Below are 21166 nucleotides of genomic sequence, written 5' to 3'. Positions count from 1 at the left end.
CGAATAGCGCGCTCACTAGTGTCAGTATAAACCGGGTGGCCAGGCTACATGGTAAAGGATACACGTACTTAGACAAGTAAATAAGGCGACAGCACATCAAAGCCAGAGTAAGGCAGCCAGTTAAGCGGAGATTGAGAGCGCTACTCATTCTTTTTTTTTTTTCTTCCGGCGGCAAGTTCGGCGCGCCCGAGAAAAGTCGAGCCCACTAGGAGAGCTAATCAAAGGCTGCAAAACAGCCAACAGGAGTGGGGCGGCAGAGACAATGGCGGGAAGCCTGGGTGCCTTTCCTGACGACCGCCGTTAGTCGAGTCGGCGTCCGGTCTTTAGGGCCACCGAAAGTGGGGAGGGGGGGGGGGGGGGCGCTGAGCGTCCGCGGCGTTGTTTCTCGGCCGGATCTGCCGGTTTGCCTGCCGCGTCGTCTGCTTCGCTCGGCGTCTGCTGCTTGTTTCTTCTCCCGGGGCGCCACTGCGAGCGCGGCCATGACGGGCCGGTGTTCGCTCGCTCTTCTTCGTGTCCGAGAGTGTTCTTCGAGGAGGGCGCCAGAGCTGCGGAGTGCCTCACGCGCTCCCCTCGGAGCCCTGGGTGGGTCCTAGCTAGCGGACCCTGGCGGGGAACCACGGATGGTTTGGCGCGTGAGAAATTACGGTCGCTTCCTCGCGAAATCCAAATGGTTCTTAGCGCCACAACTGAGCTCCTGTTTGTCGTTGCTGTTTTTCGTTCTCGCTACCGGGCTTGGCGCCTTTTTTGATGCTTTCGTCCGTTTACTTCTGCGCTGTAGGTGTACATTTTCTGGGGCTTCGTGCCATCCTCACAGCTTCTTTTCTTTCCAAGTCAGCGTTGCTGCCAGCTCGTTTTCTACCGGCCTCGGCATCCTTTCGCGGTGGCCTCCTGCGCTTCCTTTCCTGTTTGGGCGTCCTCCTTTCCCGACGGATCAAGGAGGCTTTTGGGACTTCCCCATCATCCCTTTCTCGCCAGTCGTCCTCCGGTGCAGGAGCTCCTGCCTGACTCTCTTTTATTGTGTTTCACCCTTTGCTTTCGCTGCGGCAATATTCCTCACTCTTCGCGCGAAACTTTCGCGATCATTTACTATAGCCGTGACAGTTGCAGTTACCTTAACACTCTTTTACCGCAAATGTTTTCGAATCGCGTACGGCTTCGCTGAAGGAGTCACATCTAGCCGCCCTAAATACCGTACATTTACCTTCCCGACTGGATTGCTTCGCCTCAGAATTCACTGTGAATGGCGAAGTCGCCTCTATATATATATATATATATATATATATATATATATATATATATATATATATATATATATATATATATATATATATATATATATATACAAGAAAGAAACGAGCAATAAAATAATCGTTTCGCAAATTTTGTGCTGGGAAACCCTTTGTGTGGCTTTCAAATTTTGTTTTGCCGTGGCATTTATTCCACAGATAGCGTGACTCTCGCGTCCGCAGTATCGTTGGTAATATTTTTCTGACGATGCTCGGTCGTTCCGCGAGACATCTGTGAGAAGGCGCCGAAGCTTCCGGAGAACTCACCGGGTAACGTGCTGCCGAGTACAAAGTCATCGTTGCGCAAGTCTTTTGGATGCTCAGATTGTAAGTTGATCAATTGGCGGTTATGAGGGACACCGTAGTGAGAAGGGGGTGGGAGCTTCGGTTCCGGATTAATTTTGGTCAGTCGATGTTGTTTAGAGTGCACCTCGGTGTCAAGTAGCTTTTGTCGGCTCCAATCGAAATGCGGCCACCACCGCCGGGAATCGAACCTGCAACCTCGACCCGAGCAGGGCATAGCCAGTGTAGACGCCGGCACACGCAGTGGTCACTCGCCCTGCCGGCCGTCAGCTCGCGCCAGGGCGCCGGTCGCACGCTGCGGCTCCTGCAGCCGAGGCAACGGACGAGCCCGGCGACCTCGGTCCGGAAGCCGAGGTGCGCGCGCGGAAGCCACTTCCCCCCACCCCCGTCGTTACCTCGTTTGTTCGCTGCACGGGAACAGCTCGGCGCGCTCTCGAGCTGTTGGCGGCGGGAGGCTGCGTTCCGCTCGGCGCGTCTGGCAATCATCGCTGCACGAGAAATGAAGCAGCAGAGACACACGTATACAAACGTGGGAAAAAATAAAGCAGCCATAGCGAGAGGAAAGCGTGGAGCAGAAGGCCGTGCCGAAATGGATCTAGCGACGAGAGAAGAGCAAACGACGATGAGCTGCCATTTCCGGCACGGTATGGCTTCTGGATTGGCTCTAATCCAGAGGTCTTTCGTGGGCTTCCTCGGGGCCTCTTCGCAGCGGCACTCGTCGGCAGAGGCATGGATGGCGTTGCTGACGCCATCGAAATGTGGCGGATGATTTGTCACTTGCCCGTTTATGTGTGCATCCCCCTCCCCCTTCTTTTTATTTTATTCGCTTTCAGTGCCACTTTATGATCACGTACACATAGCGCTTTCGATAGATTGATAAGCGTCTTGGAAGCGGAATGCCATTCCGGCAAGTCATGTACTTTAATGAATTCGGTAGGCCAGAAATTTCGTGATCATAATCAATTATGATCAGCTTTACGGGCTAACAGAGGCTCACTATGCGTTCAGAAGCGCATCCATCGAACGCACAACGCGAAATATCTGCCCTCGTCTCCCACGTGCGGCAAAGTTGCCTTGTTGTCCGCTTTCGTTTACATGTTGTATGTGATATCTACATTGGAATGCAGATAAGCTGCGCTCGTATGATTCGAGGGACGCAATGCTCAACAATTCTCGGAAGCAGGCGTTTTACAACAGAACCATATCGATTCAAGATCGCAAGTGAATGCTGCTGCTGCTGCTGCTACTACTACTACTACTACTACTACTACTACTACTACTACTACTACTACTACTACTACTACTACTACTACTACTAATTATTATTATTATTATTATTATTATTATTATTATTATTATTATTATTATTATTATTATTCAATAGAAGCGTAAACAACTGGTCTGTCAAAGCGAAACGAGGGCTTGAAGTACCCGGCAGCTGGTGACATGAAAACACGATCAACGAATATGGATAAATAACGGACTTAATAACAATAACAATTATAATAATAACATAATAATAATAATAATAATAATAATAATAATAATAATAATAATAATAATAATAATAATAAATTGATAAATAACGTCCTTTCTGTGAAAACACTCGGGGTCTTTTTTGAGGAAAGTATGGGCTGGAGCGACCATATTGATTTTCATGCAGTCAAACTCTCCCAAATTACTGGACTCGTTTTCTCTATTCGCTACGTGCCTAGGAAGATTAAAATGTTAATTTATAATGCTTTGTTTACGAGCCACCTTCATTCTTGCTGCCTTATTTGGGGCACCACATCTGTTACAAATAATAACCGTTTGCTTGTGATACAAAAGCAAATTGTTCGCGTAATTAGTGATATGCCCTTTGACTCCCCATGTGAGCCCCTGTTTAAAAAACTTCGGGTAATTAATGTCAGTGATATGTTTAACTACCCCCTTGCTCTTGGATACCTAAAAGATACCAAACAGAACGTAAGCCTTGTTTCATCTCTGACTAGATTAAAACAGAACATCCCATGTTATAACACCAGGTCGCCGGAATACTGGCATGTGCCGCATGTGCGTTCAACCTATGGTAACCAAATGACTTGTTACAGTCTTCCCACTCTGCCGAATAATCTCAGATTTGCGTCCATCGATGTACTATCGGCCAAAAAAGTAAACGGACCATGGCACAGGTGGCCGGAGCGGCTGCGGGGCCACACCGGGGCGCTGCTATCTCGCTCCGCGCGCTGACGGCGAGAGTGCCCCGAGTGACGCTAGACTTCGCCCTCACTCTCGCGCGGGTCCTTGTCACGCTTGATAAATTTCTAGTGCGCCGTTCGGTTGCTCTGCTGCTGACGGTCGCGACAAAGGGGACTGCGCATCGCCGGTAGTTTAGCACATGGCGCTGTCGAACTGTAGTGGACGGCCGCGGGGCATCAAACCGCGCCACTGAGAAGGAACGAAGACTCGTTCTTAACGTTGTTTTGCTTATATTCACCATACATCTCATATTAGTGCATTTCGCTGGCGTCCACCACTGCTCGATTTTAGGCAACACAACGCAAGGAGCCGCAACGGCGGCTACGGCGAATGCCGCTCCATGCGCGCTCTTTCACGCCGGCGCGATAATTTACAGGCGCCAAGCTTTGCTGCCGGTGCGGGTTTTCTGTCGATATTACTTTTCCGGCATTGTCTCCAGCAGTAGGTGTAATAGCTATGGCAACGACGCCTCTCAAAACTGCTTTATTTCGATACTACAATACGCAGCCCGTTATGAAACTTTCGTTACAAAAATACCGTCAGAAAGAGACGATTGGAAAAGCGAATCGGAAAAAACTAGTCGCGCGTGAAAGCTTATTCACGGAAGCAGATAAAAGCAGATCAGCTTTGGCATGCCGTGAAGGATGAGTGGGAAGCTCTACGCGGACGTCCGTAGCTAGTGGCCGCGCTCTATGACTCGATGCCAAGACGAGTAGGCCGAGTCATCGCGGTCGACGGCGAATTTCCATCCCATTGAAGACCTCTTCAACACATGGAACCCCATTTTTTATCTTCTTCCGTGAATAAACTTTCACGAGCGACTTGTTTTTCCGATTAGTCTTTCCAATCATCTCTTTCTGACGGTACTTTTGTAAAGAACGTTTTATGACGGACTGTGTATTGTGGTAGCGAATTAAAGCAGTGTGGAGAGGCGCACTGCTATAGTTAATAAACCCACTGCTGGAGACAATGCCGGTAAAGTAATCTCGACAGAGCACCCGCGCCGGCAGTAAAGCTTGGCACCTGCAAACGCGCGTCACCGTAGCCGCCGTTGCGGCTCCTTGCGTTGTGTTGCCTAAAATCGAGCAGCGGTGGACGCCAGCGAAATGCACTAATATGAGATGTATGGTGAATATAAGCAAAACAACCTTAAGAATGAGTCTTCGTTCCTTCTCAGTGGCGCGGTTTGATGCCCCGCGGCCGTCCACTACAGTTCGACAGCGCCATGTGCTAAACTACCGGCGATGCGCAGTCCCCTTTGTCGCGACCGTCAGCAGCAGAGCAACCGAACGGCGCACTAGAAATTTATCAAGCGTGACAAGGACCCGCGCGAGAGTGAGGGCGAAGTCTAGCGTCACTCGGGGCACTCTCGCCGTCAGCGCGCGGAGCGAGATAGCAGCGCCCCGGTGTGGCCCCGCAGCCGCTCCGACCACCTGTGCCGTGGTCCGTTTACTTTTTTGGCCGATAGTACGTAATGGTTCTGGCAGAGTACTGTATAATTTCTATTGCCCCAAGAATTGTGTTTAACCATGTACCTAATGTTTTTTCTTTTTAGGAGTTTTGTGTATCTATATGTAAGTACACGTGTAGGTATTGTTTGTTTTTACCGAGTGGTTTCGTGTGTGAAGCAAATTGTTTAAGTGAGATCTATGTACTACATGCCATTATTCTCTTTCCTTTCTCTGTTTTCGTTGTTCCTCTTTCCTTTCATTTTCTTCTTTTTTTTCTGGCTCCTTGCTGTCTGCTGCCTTTTGGATCTTCTGGTTATTAGGACCAGTCAAGTTGCTTTTGTAGCAACTTTTTTCCTAATGCCTTGACACTTTGTACCACTTGTTTTTAGTAATAAATGTATAATTATTATTATTATAAATGCAATGAGCGTGGCAAAAAGTTACTTTTTCAATGTGAAGCTGTTTGTGAGCTTGCGAACGATGTTCGTGTGAAAAAAAAAAAAAAAACACGAATCTGGCAGCGCGCTCTCGCGAACGGCGGACTGCGCGCTCGAAGTGGCTCGCACGTGCGCGGAATGCGGGCAGCCTCGCGACGCGGTGGAGCGGCGACGGAGGCCGGGGGCGCCTTCGCTATCTGGTCGAGGCACCTGCCGGCCGATGCGGGGGGCAGGGGGGTCTTGCCGCGGTTTTGCGCGAGCGAATATGCATATCCCCTTCAGTCGCGAATTACGGTGGACTGTCGATGAATGCGCGAAATTTACATAATTTTATCCCGAGATGGGGCTGGAGACTCCACATACATAGCGAGTCAGGGTGGGGAGAATGACTCCGTGCATTTTTATAGTGACCCGTCATGACCATGTAGTAATTAAATATTCATTTATTGCACAGTCAGTCATGCTACATGTCTTGATTAGAAATATTGAACCTCCCGCTCGAATTACATCCACAGTTTAATTATTGGGTGCAAGCATTACAACGAGGGAAGAAATATTCTATCTCAATCACTACCGAAGCGCCCCACTTCAAACGTCCCGTCAAACACGGCAGTGGCTGCGCCAAAGCAGTCGTCTGAGGTGACGCATTTCACTCAGAAGGGAAATGGTTGCACTATAGGAAAGCATAATATTTAGTTTACTTAGTAGTCGTTGTCTATTCCTCGCAAACACCGCGCATTAATGGAAAAAGCAAGTCGGGTTCACAAACGCTTACGGCGTGCCCGAAGGCGTTACGCTTACTGTCATTTATTTACTTCGCAAAAAAAAAAATTATTATAGTGGTGGGTTCAAACACCTTGCGGTGTATATTGTGAACCCACTACCGGTGAAACCGTGATTACGTGTCGCTGTACTTCGCGCCTCTGCGCGGATTGCATAATTAGCCGCACGGCGAACTAGCCTTGGAGGTAGTTATGTTACCGCATATTGTGTCGGCAGTCGGTTTTCATAATGTATTAGAACAATGTGTGTGTTTTGGCGCATTTGACGATTCAATTCGAAGCCGACGATGCTCGTGCATTTCATACATAATTGACTTGCGGCGCAACGTCAATTATTTATCGCTATGTCATTATCCAGTGGTCATTATGCATAAAGAAATAGGCGTTGCAACTAAATAGCACAGTTACCGATTCCGATACTTCCTCTCACATGGTGGCATTAAATTATTGTGCGCGGGACCGTACTTACTTCATCGTGTGGCGTCCAGCGCACAAATAACGGGCATTCAGACATGCTGTTATAATAGCGTTACGTGGTGATGAAGTCAAAGAACACAGTAGCAATACTGTGAAAGACAAAACTAGCTTTTATTGGGCGAACCTATGTCCACAAGGACAGGCTACACTTAAAGCACAACGATAGCGGCGAACACAGTCGGCGGTCGTCGAAAGTCTGATGAGCGGGTCAAGCGCGCCGGCTTTTATACATCAGTCGTCGAATGTTCCAGAGTAACAGCTGGGACCCGCGTGCCTTCCACAAAGTTCTACACTAATCGCGTCGCGCATACCTGCAATCGTGCTACACAAGTTGCGGGGAAAGACAGCGGATGGAACCATCGATAACGTTGCAGAAACTTCTTTTACATGCAGGCGCGTCCTGCGCTGTGCGATAACATTTGTTAGGTGGTGAGAAATGGTCGCCCGATAAAGAAGTACACGTGTCAATAGAGTACTGTGCGTCCACGGCTGGTTCTATGTGCGGCGGGGTTTGTTCGTCGACATGGCAATAGGTTCCACCGAGGCTCTTGTGAAACGAGCGAGCTTTCTCTTTTTCTTTTTTTTTTCTTTCGCTGACTGCTATGAATGGCACACTCGAAGAGCCAATTGGTCAAGCGCACGCCGCGCTTCACTCCTAGCAACTCTTCACAAACACGCAGCGTTCTCCATAACGTGTCGTCACGAAAAAAAAAATAAAAAATGGGAAAGCGCGGTTAAGTATAGTACCGACACAAGAACAGGGTAACGAAAAGGTATTACGGTAGAATTGTTCCTTGAGAGTAAATGTCAGCCAACCGCGATGCCGGGCGGTCGGCCATTGGCAGCTGCACGAATGAAAATCTCATGCCGTTATATGTAGGCTACACGCGTACTCGAATCGAAACTCGCGGTGAGCACTTCCGGGCGCGTCCAGCGCACGGCCCCGCATCTCACGTGCAGGCAATGCCCCGGTGACGAGGCAAGGGGGAAAATGCATTGCTGGGTTTCTTTGCTTGCCGCGACTACGGCGCGATGGGGACACGGAGGACACACACTTTGACGCCAGTAAGCCCCACAGCGCACTCGGCAGTTTTCACGCCTCTCGCTGCACTGGGCCCATCCGGCGCATTGCCGCGTCGCGATAAACTCAGCTCGTTGACGACGCGAGGTGGGCGACGCTGAGCAGCCATCCGGGTGAGAGACGCGCTTACTTCGCCCCGGCAGTCGAGGTTCTTTAGCCGACACGCCGCAGTACAACGGGAGGAAGCTTCTGCGATTCGCATTTTCACGTTTGCTTATGTCTGCGCGCGTTGCTGCAATGCCACTACGACGGCTGCTGCATTGATTTTATTCGAGAACTACATTCGCCACTTTCGGAGCTTGCGCCGCGCGGCACTTGCTCGTCTTGCGCCGCGAAACTTTGCGCGCGAATTGGCGACCATCGCGGTTCTTCCAGCGCGGTAGCGACGCCCCCCTCGCTTACCGAAGCGAGATCTTCGTCCACGCCTCCCTCGTTTCCGTCCCCGAGAGCTAAGGCGAGGCGCCCGAGAGGTTGTGTTGGGCGCACAGCTCGCGCGTGCGTCACGTCGCGCCACCGCGCTCGTCTTTTATCGCGCGGCCGAGAACTGCGGAGAGCGCGCGAAATGAGCGCCGTGCGGAGGGCCTTGCTTTTGCGGCATGGCGCGTGCTGCAAAGGCGCTGTGCGAAGACAGCGATGCTGCTGTCCCAGAGGAGCGCTGCTGCTTCCCTGTGCAGGCGAGCGCTACTGTTCCGACAATTGCGCGAGAAGTTTATGGGACCGCATTGTTGCGTTTCCTTTCTGCGCACTATCCAACGTGCGAGGGCGCGCAAAACGTCTCAAATCAAATGGCAAGATACGGCTCAAAGCCTATGCCGTGCTGGTTGGCTGGATTCTACATATCCATGTGCGGATATGTTTTAAGTCACATACACTCTGAGAAAAGTTTGCACCCTTTGAGCCGTATCTTGCCAATTAACAACAAACGTCATCTGTCTTGTCCGCATTTCCATTCTTTAACGGTGCGAGCCCCGTACTTCTCAGTAACGAACGGCATGGGCGTTATCAGTGTGACGCAGCATTCTCGACAGAAAAGTAGCGGGCGCGGCGTTTTCAAGAAAGGAAACGCAAGCAAGGCAGATGACGATCGTTGTTATGTGCACTCTAAAAACAGTTGCACCCTTTGGGGTGTATATTTGTCCCACAACAATAATCGACATCTGCCTTTCTTGCGTTTCCTTTCCTGAAAACTCGGCGCTCGCTACTTTCCTGTCGAGAATGCTGCGTCACACTGATAACGCGCATGCCGTTCGTGACTGGGAAGTACCGGGCTCGCCGCGTTAGAGAAAGGAAACGCAGGCAAGACGGAAGACGATTATTGTTCTGGGGCAAGATAAGCCCCAAAGGGTGTAATTTTTTCTAAGAGCGTGTGTGTGGCTGATATACAGCCCAAAGGGTGTAAACTTTTTTTAGCGTGTAGTGCTATGGTGGAATGCGAGACATAGCGCGATAACACGATCGACCCACTTCTCCGTTAATCGTTCTGTTCGCAGTGAAAAAAAAAAAAGAGGAAGAATTTTTTATTATTTATTTATTTATTCATTCCGTTTTTTATACTGTCCTGCTTTTAACAAGTGTTCTTTTTATTGATTTGCTATAAACATGTTTTGATATTACTCTTAGCTCTCATCTGTACTTCTGTTGCTTTAAAGATTGTATAACATCATAAATGTATTTAGCAGGAGGTCCCGATACAGTCTTTGACTATCGGACCTCCTTATGTATACTACGCACATGCAATTATCTGTATTTTTACTAATAAATAAATAATGAAATTATGAAACAACAGTCAGTGCGTACCAGCCGGCCGTGCTACAGTAGCTAGGACGTTGCCGTATTTTGTTCGCCGTTAGCGTACATTTGTACACCCCTCTGGCAGACTCGAGTGTTTCGGAACAGCTTTCACAGGCGGAGCCCGCAACTTCACTTGGAAATAAAGAATCAAATGGTTGATACCTGCCTTACTTAATGGCTGGCTGATCGAGTACAAGCTGCCCTGCGTACAGTGTCGACGGCACGCAGCAGGTGCGTCACCCGCGGCGTCCTTGCGCAAAGCGTTCACTCACTCGCAGCGCTTCTTCTCGTGCAGGTGGCGGCTCCCCCTACAAGACGGCGTACGCGTGCGAGGGCAGCCAGCTGGGCTTCTCGTGCCCCGAGGGCCAGCTCATCTCGCTCATCCGCGCAAACTACGGCCGCTTCTCCATCTCCATCTGCAACGAGCACGGCACGCTCGACTGGAGCGTCGACTGCAAGTCCAACCGATCCTACAACGTCATCCGAGACAGGTGACGCGCCTCCGTCTTGTCGCGCATGCGCCTTGCGATCCTCTTGTGAGAGCTTATTATGCAGAGCGACCACGGCGTCGGGAGAGAAGCGTCGGAAATTTCACGCTGTATATAAGAAGCGTTAGCGAGTTGCAGGTGAACTGAAGTATCTCGATGTTCATTTTAAGTGTATTATTGCCACTGTTGTTGACGTTGACGGCAATTGTACTGCTTAATACCTAACGTTAGTGACGTGCAGATAACGCAACAAGGAACCACATACAGGGATAATGCATGGCTTGGCTGGAGTGAATGATATCGATTATGAGGGACGGTAGTTCCCTGGTATTGATTGTGCATCACCCGTTATTTGCACGAGCTGTCCACCAATTCGCAAACGCAGCGCGAAATGGCGTGACGTGCATCCTGTTTTGTCTCCCGGTTTGTCGCTTCGGTTTACAGTTTGCAATGTCTGCGCATTCACTGGCTTAGATACGACGCACACTGTTCTTTTTGTGCGTGTTCGTCCATGCTAGGGGCGGCGAGTGAAAATGGCTCCGTTGTGGCCTTGTTGAACAGCTCGACTGTTTGTTTAACTTATAATAAACAAATTAAGCTATCGTTTCGCCATGAGATGCGTCGAGGCACAACTTGGGACCTTATGAGGGGGCGTACCAGCCGTTCCCACTGTGGTCGCAGCAGGGCGATAGAAATCGCAGTTTCATAAGCCTGTGCACAACTGTCGCATAAGCGCACGTGCGCCGAGAACGTCCGGGCTGACCGCAGCTGAAGCTTAAAAAAATAAAATTTTTGGCTTTTCAGGCCAGAACCGCGATATTTTCGTGAGGCGCGGCGTGTCGGGGGACTGCCGTCAAGGAGTGCCTTCCCGCACTGTGTTCTCGCCGCCCACTCAAAGAGGCGCGCGGATCTTGAAGGCCATCTGCGACGCTGGCAGGGCGATGCTGAGAGCTAGCGCTGTGTCGTCGACCCTTCGTTGGCGTTGGAGCGAGAGGCAGCGCGAAAGCGAACCCGCTCGCTGTTGTGTCCCGAAAGCGGTCGTCTTGCGGGACGGAGGGACAGTTTTATAGTTGGCTGAGCACAGAAATACCTACGCGTTCGAAAAAAAATATAATTTAATTGTTGAGTTTTATGTGAAGGAACCTCGACGTGGTTATCAGGCGCGCCGTTGTGGGGAGCTCCCGAAATTTCGACTACCTGGGCTTCGTTAAGGTGCACCCCAGGCACGGTACACGAGCGCGTGTTTTCTTTTTTTTTGCATTTCGCCCTTATAGAAATGCGCCCGCCGCGGCCGGGATTCGACCCTGCGACCTCGGGCTTAGCAACGCCACGTCAAAGCCACCAAGTGGCGGGTCGCAGCCGAAGCTCCTCTGCCAGCGGTGAGCGCTTTCGCGCGAACAAATATTCACTCCTCCGCGCTCACGGCACATCGCAGTCGGCCGCCGAACCGTGCAGCCCCACCCCAGAGCCCGAATTAAAATTGTGTCTCCTGTGCCTCGAGACCTAAAGAAAGGGGACGAGAACGTCAAAGTCCATGCGGCTGTTACACGGCAAAGAGCGAGGCGTAACAAAAAAAAAAGAAAAAGAAACTTCGAGTGTCCGCCTCTAATAAACGTCGTCGTGTTTACCGTCTTATTCTTCAAACGAAGCAGCTTCTGGCAACGGTGGCGCACGAGGGAAACGGGAACGAGTGAAGCGTGCGCGAAACGTGCAGCCCCGATGGCCGCTCGTTTGTTGTCATCACTGCTGTCGCTATTGTTCTGCCTCATGAAGGAACACGAACTTGCAGCGGAATGCGCCATTTACGCGACGGCATAGTGAACTCTGACGCGGCATTTTATAAAGATGCACTCGTGGGAGCGTTTTGTACCATGTGTGGGATCGCGAACGCGGTGACGAGCGTTTGTCGAGCTCTCGCCCAGTTTCGTTCGAAAGATCTCCTCTGAGCTCCCTGGAAAAGATGCCACTACAGCGGTCGGACAAAAACCACACGCATCGATCTTGTGTGACGTGCACGGGGCGATCCCTTTGGGTGGACGCGTATACACGCTTCATTCGAGGGACACAAAGTCGCCAGACACAGTCGTGTTGCCTTCGTATGCGGACCGGCGATATGTGTATACATACAGCCGTACGAAACGAAGCATTCCCTTCTGGCGCCGCTGCACCCAAGTATCCCTCCGAGGTCCACTCGGAGCCCCGTTTTCATTTTGACATTCCGCGATGGCAATCCACATATTTCACACAAAATTGAGAGCGGCGACTCCGTGTCGCTGTATATGAGCGCGGGTGTCACGTGCAGCCTTTCCTCGCTGGCGCACTTGAATTATTCTCTCGAGTCCGTACACAGATATGAAAGATAAGCTCAGAGCGTTCAGTGTACAGAAAAGGCGAGCTTTTAGGTGCGCGGATATTGCACTTACGTGCACCTCCAGAGAAGATCTTAATGCGAGCCTAGTGCACTAGCTGAGGCACGCCACGAGTGATTTCCCCGAGGGAGCGCCGTAAATATATAGAGGTGCCGATCGAGGACCCCTCGCAGCGAGACGCAACGGTCAGCGGCTGGTCTCTTCGAAGCGGCAGTTTCGACGTCACCAGAGCATTTGCCCGTCGCTTCTGTCATAACAAAGTTTACTTTCTCGAAACAGGCGTGGCTGGAATGTGAGAGCTGAAAACGAAAATAAAGGCGGCCGGGAAATGTGCCTTCTCTCGCTCTCTCTCTTTCCGGTTCATATTTGCCCATTCCTTGTCAAAGCAGCGAAGGGAAAAGAACTTCTCCCGAGACCCAATCGAAAGTTCCATCTGACGTATATCGTTATAGACCAAAGAGAAGAAGGGGGGGGGGAGGGGGCAAGTCTGCGAAGAGTGGGTAGTCGGAGCGGGACTGGCGGAAGCCAGCAATATCGCGTCTCAAATTGCTCCGATGCGTGTCCGCATGACGTCGGGTCGATATTGCCTCGTATGTAGTGCATGCCACCGTTTGTCTCTTTCTTTCTTTCTTTGCGGTCGCGCCAGTTGGTCTTTCATTTTATCGTCGCGCGCTTGGCCCTACTAGGCTGTGGGGGTTCTTTTGTTGCGCCGTTCACTTTGGAAACTGCAGGCTTGTGGCGAGCCGGCCTCTGTTGGTGCGTGGCGTAAGGCGGCTCCCTGAAGATCAATTTGGCGAATAAGATGGGATGTGTCCATTTATAGGAATGAGAAGGAAATAACCGGAAAAGGCGTATACCTAAAAACAAGAAAGTTTGAGTAGAAGGAGATGCTACGTGACAGCACTGTTCTGGGGCTTAGACAGAACATGATGGCTTGTCATTGCTAAATGAAAAAAAAAACAACATACGAACAGAAAACCTGCTCATATGCCACTTGCGTTTACTTGAGCGACGCATTGAGGTTGCGCGACCACGAAAATGCTCGCTGATAGACGCAGGTACAGGATAATCATTTCCTGTTTTGTCTCCGTAAATGATTTATCTATCGACTGCTTTTGTGTCAAATTGGAAATAATGGTGAGTCCCTAGTTTCTCCACAAACAGTTAATTGTTGAGTGAGTAAAAGACGATAAATATTGGTGATAAACGATCACCTAGTGACAGTGTTCTTCTACCGCATATTTTGCAAGCAGGTAAAGTTAAATGAAGTCCGGCTGGGGATGTTGTAAACGATACGCCTCCGCCTGCTCTGCTCCCCACATATGGCATATAGTTTGTGCCTGCATATCCGTGCCGTTTGGGCCCGTCAGCGTCGAATAAACAGGATCAAAGGTTGGTCGGGCGTATCTTTCAGTCTGCCCTTCTCCCATAAAGGGCGGCTGCAATTGACGTGCAATGGCATCCAGCCTGTTGTCGTCCCCGCCGAGTTCGAAGTGAAAATGCGCCTCACAAGCGCACGAGTCCTACTGCACGTGGCAAAAAGTAGTTTCCAGTTTGGGCTGGCAGCACATTTGCGTGACACGTGCAGCCTGAGCAGTCGGTGCTGCGCGTTCCCGTGCGAGGACGCAAACGTGGCCCTCGTGTTCTCGCCCGGCATCCCGCTTTCTCGCGAGACGGCGCACACGGACCCCTCCGACCAAGCTGCGGCGCTGCTCTTTGAGTCAGACGAACATCAACACTCGTCGCGTCTCGTCTGGTGTTTCTCGCTGCGGGATCGGATGCATTGCGCGCGCCCTCCCCCGGGCCGCCTCGCCAGATAAACCCGCGCCGTGCATTCTCCCCAATCGCTGGCCGAAGCTCGGCGGCGACCGATAACGCGTTCGCGAAAGCGTGTCACGGTGCGCAGGAACCGAATCTCGTGACGTCACTCGGCAGCGACGGCGCCGTAAACCACGACACCAGTCACAAGAGATCGTGGCGTATTGACTAAGTGAACGCCCAGGCTTTCTTTATTGTTCCTTTTTCCCTTTTTACGTCCGCCTCGAAATAACCGAGAATGCATCCCGAAGTGCGAGTGAGTGCGTCGCCGAGACCTTTCTCGCTTATCTATAGGGTGACGTTGAAAGGACCACGAAAGGCGCTCAGCGCGTTCGAGTCGTTACCGCTGCAACTCCGGTGGTCCCCCGGCTTTCTGAAAGCGCCACGCCGTGTTTCAGTTCTGGCCGCCCCTTCTGCTCGTCGTCCGGAGAAGCGTTATTCCGTGCACCCTCGTGTAGCTAGGCAGGTGCTTCCGTAAGGCCTCCCCCTACATTAGTGATTCACCACAGAGTTCTCCAATCGTGCTTGCTGCGAAACTCCCCATAGCCCGTATATGTTTGGGAATGCAACACGCTGATTGGCCAACACTTCGGACGTCTCCCGAGTGTGGCGTCACCTGTTGGTGAAGCAATAAGCTGCTAACTGGTAATATTATTTGTGTTGCGTTGCACAGGGCAGCAAGCGTCGCCGCATTTCGCGAAGTAAACATGCGCTGCAATGAATATTTTTTTGCGGCCGCAGCCGTAGCGGCACTCTAATCACTCCTGATCATACCGGACTGCGTGCGTATAATTCGCGACGGTCTTTTAGCCCTCTTTACAATCACAGAACAACCTCTCGTAAATCATACCTCCACTGCAAACTCATTAGCACCGGCCAAGCGCTCTTTGGCCATATTTGGCCCTTGCGCCAACAAACACCACGTTCATCATCATAGCGTCTAATTGTTGATGTAATGTAGTCCGGTGGTTGCCAAAACTATTGGGGTGTGCAGTATACGTGTACGTTTAGGGTTTTAGGCTTCGCTTATACAGTGTTGCGGTAAACATTTAGAAGCGCTTGTTGGCATTTTTATCGCAGTTCTGATGCGTTCTGCACACCTTAAAAAATGCACTGGCGTTGTGTCATCGCTGCTTTCTTTTTTAACTTTACTGGCCGCCAACTTGCGATTTCGCCGTGGCGGTGCTCCGAGGAGGCACATGACGTCACAACGCGCGCATCGCCGCGGATATTTCTCTCTCTCTCGCTCGCTGCCTAGTCACTACTGCGCATGCGCCACTAGTAGCACCGAGCCACAGGTGTTCCGCCGCTGTGCAGCCGCTCCTTTCCGCCGCACCCGTTTGGTATGACGTCACACGCGTTCCTCGTCGTTGCGCTCGCCTCCGCTCGCTTCGGCAGCTGTGTCGCATGCCTGATAACATGTCGGAGGATTGAAAAGGAGAGTTGGCGTGCGCCGCAACCACAGTTGAGGTGGCAGTATGGACGGCGACAATTCTGATAAGCATGAGGAGGCCTAGAATCGACATGGGAACGAGGTGAAGAGGAAACGAATCGCCCAGGAAACAGACGAACAGCGCGCCGAACGACTGGCTAAACGCCGTTTCATTGCTAGACAACCAGACTAACCTGGACTTGCAATCAAGATTAGCCAAGGCTAACCATGCTATGCTTTAACTTTCGCTACGTATATCCTGGCATAGCCGAGCTAAGCCACTGCCAATTTCTTTTTTTTTTTTGCTACTGGATGAACAACCAAACGCAGACCATTTTCTTGACATATTTCCTCGTGCCTGATGCGCGCGCGAAGGCGAAGGAACTGCAGGGAGTCTAGTCAGCTGCCGAGGGCGAAAAAGAGAAGGCAAAAGTCTCTGGCGATTTCGTGGTAAATGCGAGAGAAATGCGTGAGCATTACGTTGCACCTTGTTGAGGTCCTAGATCCGTGATTGAAACTGTCTGCACCATATTACAAAGTGTTAGTGAGGAGAGAGAGAGAGAGAGAATAAACATTTTTATTAGGTAAATGCAGCTAGGGAGAGGCGTCCTCATTCCAGGATGCCTTGAGCTCGGGCCGCGTCCTGGGCCCTCGCAATCAGCCGTTGCTGATCCTCGAGGTCGGAGCTGGCCTAGGCTCTCTCCCAAAGCTCGTTAGTGGGGTAAGGGTTCGGATGATTTAATGGTGCCGCTCTGCAACCCCCTACTATGTGCCTGAGGGACCCGGGCTCTGCGCAGAAGCGGCATTGCGGAGAGAATTTTGTAGGGTCTATGAGGTGATTTCTGGTTGGGTGGGGGAATGTATTGACCTGTAGAGCTCGGAGGAATCGCTCCTGCTCTCTAGGTAATGACTTGTGTGGGGGTGCATATGTTCTGCGGGTTAGCTTGTAGTGTTGTGTGATGTCTTGGTAAGAGACTAGAGGGTGCATGCGCTCGGGTTCAGATTCCTCGGCGTCGGCTCGGTGGGTCAGATCTCGAGCCACGTGGTTGGCGACCTCGTTGCCAGGAATGCCTTGATGAGCTGGCGCCCAGATGATCATGACTGATCTCGTTGGCGGCTTTTGCTTGATGATCCGGAGTGTAGTGGCATGAATTCTGCCGCTAGCAAAGTTGCGGCACGCCTGTTGGGAGTCGGTCACTATGACTTCAACCTCTGTTTGGGAGAGAGCGAGGGCTATGGCCGCTTCCTCGGCTTGGAGGGGATTGTGTCGTGTGAGCGAAATGCTGCTCCGATGTTCTGTGTTGACGACTACGGTGGCTGTTGTGGCTGCGCGTCTGGAGTAAGAAGCCGCGTCAGTGTAGGCTGTAGAGGGTAAAGTTCCGTATCGCTTGTGTATGGCCAGGGCGCGGGCCTCCCTTCGCTCTGCGTGGTGCACTGGGTGCATATTGCGAGGTAGAGGACGTACGGTGATGTTTCTCCGGATGGCATGGGGTAAGCTCACAGTCTGAGGCGGCGGATGGCTCAGAGGGGCAGAGAGCCCCAGGCGTAAGAGAATAGATCTCCCTGCTTCCGTAATCGCCAGCCTTGTTCGCTGACTGGATAAATGTGCCTCGATCAGCTCCTCGGCCGTGTTGTGCACACCTAGTCGTAGTAGGCGTTCTGTGGACGTACTGATTGGCAGGCCCATCGCCTGCTTATATGCCTTTCTGATCATTGTGTTGATTTTCTTGAGTTCCGTCTCGTTGAGTAGTGCGTACGGAATAGTTAGTGAATACGGAATACGTTAGTGAGGAGCTCACTACACTCATGTTCTGACTCTCTGAGAAACCCAAGAGCGACCACCGCCAGTTAAAGCACTATATATATATATATATATATATATATATATATATATATATATATATATATATATATATATATATATATATATATATATCTATATATATATATATATACGACGTTACCGGTCTCCCACACCTCGCACACACACAATCCTTTCCGCTTAGACACTTCTAAGTCTAACACATTGAAAACACTCGCAGTGCAGACGAGAAATGGTGCGTAGTGCGAATTCCACTTCATTCGGTTTTTAGACGTTCATTAGTGAGCTCATTTGTTCATTAAACGCTCGTTAGGGTGGCCAGCGGAGGCTGTGCACACTGGAAATTGAACTGTTTTCACAGAATAGACATGAAGCATGCATAACGCAGTCTGCCAACGCAACACAGTGCTTTCAACAGAGAACCTGGGCCTCGTGCTGCTAGCGCGTCGCCTGCAAGCGCTAGTTCCTGTGTGTCTGGGGAGGGGGGTCTACGACCAAAGCACGAGAAACGAAGAATTAACGCTTGCGTCACCACTTGCAAGGGACATGGCCTGCAGGATAACTGGCACTGTTCGGCGCCTCGTAATGCGGTGAACGTCAGAGCGCGCACGCTACCTCGCTGCCGTACTATGGCACCTCGTGACCACCGCTAGAGAGACCGACGAGCGCGACAGGTTCCCTGTGTCGCCACAGCGACCGGGTGCCATCGTTCCCGTACTGCCTTGCCTGCGATGCCGCGCTATGTAGCTCTGCGAAGCGGAAGCAAGCCGCGGCGACGACGCCAGCGCCATGCACCGTTCGTAGTCTATGCACTGTGGAGCAGCCAGCTTTATGGGAGCAACGAGCGTGCAAAGTCGCCACGACAGCGGAAGCTGCAGCAGCCGTGTGCTTCTCTCTCGTTGCTCGGAGGTGGCGCGTCGGCTCGCTAAGCTCGGAAGCCTATGGCTAAGCCTATATAATAGCCTATGGGCATGCGTGAGTTTCTCAATGGAGTTTCGCGACTGGTGTGATTGAAGAGCTCTGGCTCGCCAAGTGTATCGCGGTGTTTCTTTCAATTCGAGGTAAATAACCGTACACGCAGTCGGACAGACGTATAATCGATAGTTATTCTCGAGAACGTGCACAAGAAAAGAAAGAACCGAAGGGGCACGCAGGAAAGTCTGCTTCGGTGAGCATTGGTTCTACTTTCCCGACACCCTTCACGTCCTGCTTCGGTAAAAGAAGTCATGGGAGTCGGAACGGTTTCCCTTCATTTTTCGTTCTTTTCGATTGTTCACCCAGAACTGGTGCCATTTTTGAAAAATCGTCCTTGGTCAAGTAGGAGACGATTTTTCACCCTCGAATGTCCGGGTGTCGGATCGGCCACCGCCCTCTGCCTCGCGTCTTCATCGGACGCTTCCGGAGCAGACGACATTTTTTGCCGATGCCGAAAGCGATTTCGCGGTTCCTCCGTTGTTTCTCTTAATGGTAACTTCGGCAAAGCGAAGTTCACTCGGACCTGTTCTCACTGAGCGCCGAGTGAACGGATCTATCAATGATAAGTCAGCCGTCGCCTTGACTTGAGCCTGGATGTCGCTGACGCCAGTCGTTTTTAGGACAGAAGGGCCTTTTGGCCGTTACTTTATAGTTTTCTTCCGCTGTCTCTAGGATTAGTGGATGCAGTTGGATACATGATATATCGTTGGATATATAGTTGGATGATATATCGCGTGCCTCCTCGTTTCAAGCACGTCCAAAAGACGAGATCCTATTCGTGGGCGAAGAAGCCTCTGAACATAGGCGTTCTCCGCACAGTTGTGGAGAAACTGCTTTCGGGTCTGATGATTAGAGCAAAAATTTATTTCGACGATCAGCACCTCTGCGAAGGACCGCTGACAAGGTTGCGATAGCGCGGACAGGCTTCTTCGCCGGGGCGGCGACGGTCGTCTTTCCGGCCGCCAGGAGGAGGAGGAGGAGGCTGGCAGACGCGAACTGCTACCGATCTCGGCTTCCGCAAGCCGAGACCGCGATACAAAGATACCCGTCTCAGACGTGCTTCCGTGTGGCAACGCAGACGGCGTGGTCCGGCCGACTGACACCCGCTTGCACGAGGTCCATTTCTCAAAAGAAGCGCTCGCCACCGGCCGCCTGGGTCGATGACGCGGCGCGCGCGATAAGCAGCTCCTGCGGCCGGGCTCGCTCCTCTGCAGCGAGACGCGTCGCATGCAACAGCGCGGCCACGGGCCACTCACGCTCAACTCGCGTATCGCTTTGGTTCGCACCGAATGCAGCGTGTGCGCCGTTACAGCGACCTAAATTGCTATGGCCAAATCAGCTGCGTGTTCGATGTTATTTCACCCAAACGGCATCCTGAAATCCGTGGACACGATTTTCTCAATTGACACCCGCAAGGCGTCAACGCAGTAAGACAGTGGGCTCGTATCCCCCCGGGCCATTCTGCTTTGCACTGCGGGCTTGCACCGGACTGTTGCGGCGAGCGAAGCGAAAGCAAGGCTGTCAGAAAGAAGTCGTTCTGTTCCGCCTGTTTTGTCTCGGTCACGGCTGCCATTTCCGGAAGACATTGCCTCCAATTTTCGCCAAACCGCGCTCGCTCGTAAGGAACATTTCGCGCCCTTCGCCGAAGCTCCCACGACGACGGGGCCTCGTCTTAGGAGTTCCGCTTCGAATTCGCCCTTCACAGCGCGTTGTCGCAAAGCTGACCCGATTGGACGGCTGACACGTCGGCCGAAGGGGCGAGCCGTTCCCCCCCCCCCCTTCTCCCCGTGTCTTTCCCCGTTTCCTGTGTTGCCACTCGCGCCTTTCGCGACCGTTTTCTTTCGGCCCAGCCCGCTGCTTTTCTTTATCGCCTCGCGTGCACGTCTATCAGCTATGTCACATTGTTCCCCCTAGGTGTTGCTTTCCCCGCGCGCTCCACTGCAGCGAGGCGCAGCGCACTGCTTGGGAGATTCGCTTTGTGACGCACAACTCGCATCGCGACCTCGGGATTTCATTTCGCTGTACAACGCAGCCATATTTGTATTGTCTTCCCAGTCGTCTAAATGCCACCTTCAGAATGATCGGCGTCATTCTTTTTTCACAATTGACTGCCTCTGTTTTTATTCGTAATTTTTGCCGTCCGCTTTATCTACTAACCACAGTCTAAGAGAAACAGCGTTGTGTGCGCTTACGTGGTCTGAGCGCAGTTCGAGTGTGGGTTTCTAGCGCGGCGTTTTTTTTTTATTAATTTGTTTCCACAAGCAAGGAGCTACATGGTTGTGGCGGAAAAACGAGGGTATAGAAGTTGCGGAAAAAGCAGCTTGACTGGCCCCAGGTTCCGTTTACAATGTCAGCAGCAGGGCAGGTGGCAAACGTGTTAAAGGAAAAAGGGTGAAGCCTTCCACGAGAAGAG

At 51.5% G+C, this 21166-nt stretch overlaps 1 protein-coding gene across 8 annotated transcripts in view; it reads left to right on the top strand.

Annotated features, from left to right (window-relative positions):
• LOC135912192 (latrophilin Cirl-like) overlaps nucleotides 1-21166 on the top strand; it is a 492061-nt gene that overhangs the window by 364004 nt on the left and 106891 nt on the right. For all 8 annotated transcript variants that reach the window (XM_065444566.2, XM_065444565.2, XM_065444564.2 and 5 more), the window contains one exon: nucleotides 10145-10340. In XM_065444566.2, the coding sequence (XP_065300638.2) occupies nucleotides 10145-10340 (196 nt within the window). The remainder of the gene's footprint in view (nucleotides 1-10144; nucleotides 10341-21166) is intronic.

Source organism: Dermacentor albipictus, chromosome 9 (assembly GCF_038994185.2).
Source record: "Dermacentor albipictus isolate Rhodes 1998 colony chromosome 9, USDA_Dalb.pri_finalv2, whole genome shotgun sequence".
In the NCBI taxonomy this organism is placed as follows: domain Eukaryota; kingdom Metazoa; phylum Arthropoda; class Arachnida; order Ixodida; family Ixodidae; genus Dermacentor; species Dermacentor albipictus.
The sequence above is the reverse complement of the archived record's forward strand: the minus strand, read 5'-3'. Positions and strand labels throughout refer to the sequence as shown.